The 6,749-nt window shown below is 44.4% G+C and overlaps 1 protein-coding gene across 1 annotated transcript in view; it reads left to right on the top strand.

The window, feature by feature from the left end:
• The first annotated feature begins 1,449 nt into the window (after positions 1-1,449).
• MISP (mitotic spindle positioning) overlaps positions 1,450-6,749 on the top strand; it is a 31,754-nt gene continuing 26,454 nt past the window's right edge. The window contains exon 1 of the mRNA XM_026698880.2: positions 1,450-1,666. Within this exon, the coding sequence (XP_026554665.2) occupies positions 1,496-1,666 (171 nt within the window). The 5' untranslated portion in view covers positions 1,450-1,495. The remainder of the gene's footprint in view (positions 1,667-6,749) is intronic.

The following is a 6,749-nucleotide window of genomic DNA, read 5'->3' as shown; positions in this document are numbered from 1 at the left end:
CTATTCTATTCTATTCTATTCTATTCTATTCTATGGTAGGATTCAATTTTTTTTTACTACCAGTTCTGTGGGTGTGGCTTGGTGGATGTGGCAGGGGAAGGACACTGTAAAATCTCCAGTCAGAGGTAGGATTTGCCGGTTCTCCGAACTACTCAAAATTTCTGCTATTGGTTCTCCAGAACCGTTTAGAACCTGCTGAATACCCTCCTGATTCTATTCTATTCTGTTCTATTATCTTGTAATCTTCAACTTATGACCACAATGGAGCCCAACATTTCCATTGCTAAGCAAGACAGTTCTTAAGTGAATTTTGACCCGTTTTATGATCTTTCTTGCCACAGTTGTCAAGTAAAATCACTGCAGTTGTAACGTGGTTGTTCAGTAAATCTGGCTTCCCCACTGACTTTGCTTGTCAGAAGGTCTTCCTTCCCAAATCAAGATTATCCTTCAAGGCAACTGAGTTGGGGGTACTGTGCCTTACTGTAGCATCCGCCTTCTCACTCCTTTAGACCCCAGAACCACTCTACATTTAAGTAACACCAATGCCCCCATTATAACATCTTGATTTCACAAGGTTTTTAAAAAATATTTTAATGACTTATCATATTTTAATATTAACTATGCTCAGTGAGGGGGTATGGTGGCTCAGTGGTTAAAAAGACACTGAGCTTGTCGGTTGGAAAGCTGACAGCCTGGGTTCAAGACCCAAGTGTTGCACGATGGGGTGAACTCCCGTTACTTGCCTCACTCCTGCCCACCTAGCTATTCAAAAGCAAGTAAATGCAAGTAGATAAATAGGTACCACTTCGGTGGGAAAGTAACAGCATTCCATGTTCCTTTGGTGTATAGCCATGCTCGCCACATGGCCACCAAAAACATCTTTGGACAATGCTGGCTCCCTTGGCCAAGAAACAGAGATGAGCCCTGCACCCTAGAGTCAGACACGACTGGACAAGGGAAACCTTTACAATTTTTATGCACAAAGATGTCAGTTCTTTTACTCAATTTCTAAGTTTTTGTTATGCAACTTAGAATTTATGGTTCTTTGGATGTTAATATGGCTTTATTCCCTGTTTTATCTCAGGTTTTTTTTTTCTTCAAATGATTTTTAAAAGTTTGGTAAGTTACCTTGAGTAACTTTTGCTGTCAAAGGAAAAAAAATGTCCTTCTGACATGAAACTCCTGCCAATTCCCCCTTTGTTAAGAAAAATCTTCCTTCTTCAATGTAACAACTCTGAAAGGAGACACTGTTTGCTTTGCCCTGATTTGCTTTTGACCCACATTCATCTGCGATTTCTTTTCCCATCTTGTTTCCTCCTTCCAGCTTCTCTCTCTTACGGGGAGGAGACAATGTGAAGAAGTATCTGTCAAGGAGTGGCCATGAGACGGGGAGTTTACCTGGACAGGTGTGTGCTGATTCACTTTCCTTTTCCTCCTGTTCCTCAGTTTGACTCGGAATCTCAGTGGATGCTGGTTGCGTGTAGCACTGGAGACCATGTGGGCTTCAAGAAACGGGAGCCTTTCTTATGACCAGTATCCTGAAGCTGGGCCGGAGCACCCTGCCATCTGCAACCCTCAACTCAAACAGGCTGGCTCAAGGGCGTCTCTCTTTAAATACACGCCACCGTGGCAGGTCTTCTGTGCAGCTCTGGGGTCCAAGTTGCAGGTAAGAAGACGAAGATCAAAGTGTGGCTATTAGCAGATTCTTCCAAAGTGTGTTTGTTTATATCTCACCTGTATCAACTTTTCAAATAACCCAAGGCAGCAAACACTGGACACAATAATTCTGTGAGGAGGGTTGGTCTGAGAGAGAGAGAGCAACTGGCCCAAAGTCACCCAACTGGCTTTCCTGGCTAAAGCGGGATTTGAACTCGCAATCTCCTGCTATCTAGCCTGCTGTCTTCACCACCAGACCAAACTGACTCTCCGTTTTCATTAGTTTGAAGTTTGAATGGTGTTGAAGGAAACCAGTGGTGCTTATAGAAATGGTTTGGAGGGTGTCGCTAAGAAAGCTACTTTCATATGAGCATTACTTGAAAATCTTTTTTTTTAAACTCTGTGTGTGTGTGTGTTTAATTAACTCTGTTTAATTTTGATCAAATTTAAATCCGAGTTAGATTGTATCACTGTTGGTATGGTCCACTTCTTTGTTTTGGCCACGCCCACTTTGGGGGATGCTATTCTGACTACTACTCTCTCCCTGTTGCCTTCCAGAGTGCAGGGTTGGCACTGATCCCATCTTAGCCTCCCATGAGTCCTGTGAGGTAGATTCTTCCTGTTTTCTGGGTGTTTCTCTTTTTCCATGTTGGAGCCAGGCGGAATGATAAATTGTTGTTCATCATTCAGAATTCTCTAAAGAGGGGTGTCAAACTCACGGCCTGCGGGCCGGATGCATCACGTGCTGGCCCTGCCCCCACCTAGTTTAGCGAAGGGGAAAAAAGTCCCGATATGTCACGTGACGCCACCATGAGGAGTTTGACACAGAGGTGGTATTCAGCAGGTTCTGACCAGTTCTGGAGGACTGGTAGCAGACATTTTGAGTAGTTAGGAGAACCGGCAAATACCGCCTCTGACTGGCCCCGCCCCCATCTATTCTCTGCCTCCTGAATCCCAGCTGATCGGCTGGCTCTTCTTTTGTTGCCCTGCACAGAAGAATGGAGCTGGAAAGCAGGCTAGTGGGGTGGGGAGGGAATGGGGATTTTACAGTATCCTTCCCCTGCCACGCCAACCAAGCCACGCCCACAGAAGCAGTAGTAAAAATATTTGAATCCCACCACTGGTTTGATACCTCTGCTCTAAAGTGTTAAAGAGTAATAGTAGTTTTAAATAACAGTTGAAGGACTAGGTTTGATGGGACATTGTCGAAGTTTCCTAGATGCTTGAAGCATCCATCTGTCAGATATTCCCACCTGGATCTGGCTGTAGGTATGGAGGTATTCAGAGAGGGAATTCTCATTCCTATATTGAGGAATAACGTTCTTATATGATTGTTCACTAGCAGTGATTCCTCAGGATAGACTGCTTCAAAGCATGCAGGTTCTAATCCAATCATCTAGTAGAATCCCACCCCTGCTTGAAGGGTTCCTAAGCAACCGTTTGTAAATCAAGGACTACCTGTAGTCAAATAGAAGCCTCTAGGAAGCACAACAGCATGGTTTTAAACCTGAGGGTCCTTTCATCCAATCTTGATTGCCATTGTTGAATTCTGCCTTTGTTGGGGGGAGCTGAGACCCGATTATACAAGCACAGATCCCATTTTATTCTCACAATAAACCTAGAAAAAGTCACTTTGAACCAGTGACCTAATTGATCACTGAGCACGCATTGCAACCCGAATAAAGGTGGCATTGTTTTCCTTTCAGGACACTGGCTGAACTCTATAGATGGGTTTTCTAATGAAACTGAGTAATCTTGCTGCATTGTTGAGGTGTGGGTCTAGTCCAGTGTTTTTCCATCTTAGTCATTTTAAGACGCATGGATTTCAGCTTCGGAGAATCCTGGGAGTTGAAGTCTACACGTCTTAAAATGGTTAAGGTTGAGAAATTCTGGCCCAAAAAGCCACTTGCTGCTCCTTGACTCAAGGGAGGCATCAGCTTTTCAGTGGTCAGTTCTTAATGTAATCCACAGTCTACTTAATTGCTGTTCAATTGCTTCCAACCAGAAGTATCCGCCAGGGGGGGTAAAAAAAACCAAGATGGTGGCCACGATCATGTGATCAAAACCTTGCTCTTTTTATGTGTGTCATAACACACCTAAAGAAAAGACAGGGCTTCGATTACATGATTTGTGGTCGAGGTTTTTATTTTCTTGATGTATATAAAAAAGCTGGCTGAGGAACTCTGGGAGTTGAAGTCCACAAGTGTTAAAGTTGCCAAGGTTGGAGGCCCCTGCTGTAGTATATTGTAAACCATTCTAGCTGTCTAAATTCAGCTCCCAGAGTAGCTTCTTGTTCACCGTAAAAGTTCCTCCAAAGTATAACCAGATATTTTGGCCCATCCCATAATCATCATATATGCCCTGTTTTAGTGATATCTATTCAATCAAAGGACTTACTCTAGTTACGGAAACCTCCTCAGCAATATGTGGCAGCAGCCAAAAAAAAGGCTGATACAACCCTTGTCCCAAAGGTGCTTTTTCAGAAGGCAACTTCTTGTTTTTTCTTTGGAAGACGTTTTGCTTCTCCTCCAAGGAGCTTCTTTAGCTCTGACAGGATAGTGGGGAATGGAAGGATTTATATAACCAGAAAGTCCAGTTGCCTCTTGGAGGGGGGGAAAAAAAAAAGCACCTTTGGGATATCCTGTCAGAACTGAAGAAGCTTCTTGTTTGAGAAGTGAAACAGCTCCAAAAGAAAAAAACAAAAAAGTCTAGTTTTTTTTCCTGAAAAAGCACTTTTGGGACAACTATGACCTGGATGACTGAGGATCAGTGCTGCTATTCTACTGGTTGGGCCTGGTTCTGGCGTACTGGTAGTGTTAAAGATCAGCTGAAACAGAACCAGTTCTCTCTGATGAGCTGCTGTTGGGACAGCCTGCCCGGGCTCCCATACTGACCTTTATTCCCTGCTCTTGAAGCGCAGCTACTCTGTACGGCACGGCGGATTGCCATGTGTCAGCTGCTGAAACTACACGGAGGGTGCAGGTTTGCAGGAAGTGAGTAGGAAAGCCTTGGCGTATGTGGAAAGTGTGCATTTGGCACTCACACGCAAAGTATGTGCGTGCACACAAAACGCGCCCACCAAGCCACGCCCACCGAACCGGTGGTAACCTACTTTGAAACCCACCAGGATGGCTGAGCATCTCTACAGACTGATACAATCCTTGCTTGTATAAATAGAGACATAGAATCAAAATCACGTGAAGTATTAGTACCGCTTTACAAATCCTTAGTAAGGCTACCCCTGGAATACTGCATCCAGTTTTGGTCACCACGTTACAAAAAAAGATGTTGACATTTTGGGAAAAGCGCAAAGAAGAGCAACCAAGATGATTAAGGGTCTGGAAACAAAAACGTATGCAGACAAAAACATATGTAGGTATTGGGTTGGTATGGCCAGTCTAGAGAAAAGAAGGACTAGGTGGGGACATCATAGCAGTATTCCGGTATTTGAGGGGCTGCCACAAGGAAGAGGGAATCAACTTATTTTCCAAAGCACCAAAAGGCAGGACAAGAAACAATGGTTTGAAATTAATCAAGGAGAGAAGCCACGTGGAATTGAAGAGAAACTTCCGAACAGTGAGAACAATTAACCAGTGGAACTCCTTGCCTTCAGAGGTTTTGGGTGCTTCATCACTGGAGGTTTTTAAGAAAAGACTGGACATCCACCTGTCTGAAATGATGTAGGATCTCCTGCTTGAGCAGAGAATTGGACTAGAAGACCTCCAAGGTCCCTTCCGGCTCTATTCTGATCGATTGATCCTACATCCCTTCTGTGGTTACTTCTCGGTAAACCTCTACATGGTACAACACTGGGTTACATCAGGCAAATGCCTCCCCAGAACTAAAATGGCTTGTCTGGTCTGAACATCTTGTGAGGGTTTGTTGAGGATCCTCATCTCTCAAGACAGTGTTTCTAAATCTTGGCAGTTGAAGATGTCTGGACTTCCACTCCCAGAACTCCCCAGCCACAGCATTTTCCACCCCCAGCCAGCAATTCTGGGAATGGAAGTCCACACATCTTCAAGCTGCCAAGGTTGGGTTCATTGCTTGAGAGAAGCAAGCAGTTTAGGGTAAATAACAGGCTTTGTCAGCAACAGCCTCCCCCCCTCTTTGAAACGAGCTATCTCTGGAAGCATCGCTTCTGGTGAGGCAAAGTGAGGCAGCCGGGCTTGGTGCCAAATTTTGAAAAGTAATGGCATTGCCTTTTGGTGCCACTCTGGCTGCCTGTCTTAGGCTTGTTATTCATGCTCTGTTATACATCACTCAAAGTCTGATCAGATTGGAGTGTGGGCAAAGATTATTCATAAATGTTTCTGCCTGAGTTGCTGGAAGTGGATGCTACAATATTAAGAGCGTTTGTAAGACAGAGCCTGAATGTGTGAACAATGCAATCATGAGAAGTAGTTGGTGTATCTCTTAATGGCAGAGGTCCCCAAACTTGGCTACTTTAAGACTTGTGGACTTCAGCTCCCTGGGAGTTGAAGTCCACAAGTCTCAAAGTCAGAGGTGGTATTCAGCAGGTTCTGACCAGTTCTGGAGAAACAGTAGCGGAAATTTTGAGTAGTTCAGAGAACCGGCAAATCCCACCTCTGACTGGCCCCAACCCCATCTATTCTCTGCCTCCCAAGTCCCAGTTGATCGGCTGGGTCTTCTTTTGTTGTCCTGCACAGGAGAACAAAGCTGGAAAGCAGGTTAGTGGGATGGGGAGGGAATGGGATTTTGCAGTAACCTTCCCCTGCCACGCCCACCAAGACATGCCCACCAAGACACGACATGCCCACCAAACCATGCCCAAAGAACCAGTAGTACAAAAAATTGAATCCCACCAGTGCTTAAAGTTGCCAAGTTTGGGGACCTCTGTCTTACGGGTTTCAGTGAAACTAGGAGACCTCACCTGAACTATATCTTCAACTATGGGAGTTAAGTTTTATGCTCAGGTGTTCATGCAACTCTTATCCCCAAACCTATTAAATCTATTAAAGAATCTAGCAGCTGCTTTCTCATATTAAACACATTAATCCTCAAGTTATGATCAGTTGTTTAGCCGCTGATATTACAATGGACTCCCAAAAAGGTACTTACAATCCAATTTC

Source organism: Pseudonaja textilis, chromosome 1, assembly GCF_049901715.1.
Source record: "Pseudonaja textilis isolate UNSWEBS1 chromosome 1, rPseTex1.2, whole genome shotgun sequence".
Lineage (NCBI taxonomy): Eukaryota > Metazoa > Chordata > Lepidosauria > Squamata > Elapidae > Pseudonaja > Pseudonaja textilis.
The sequence above is the reverse complement of the archived record's forward strand: the minus strand, read 5'-3'. Positions and strand labels throughout refer to the sequence as shown.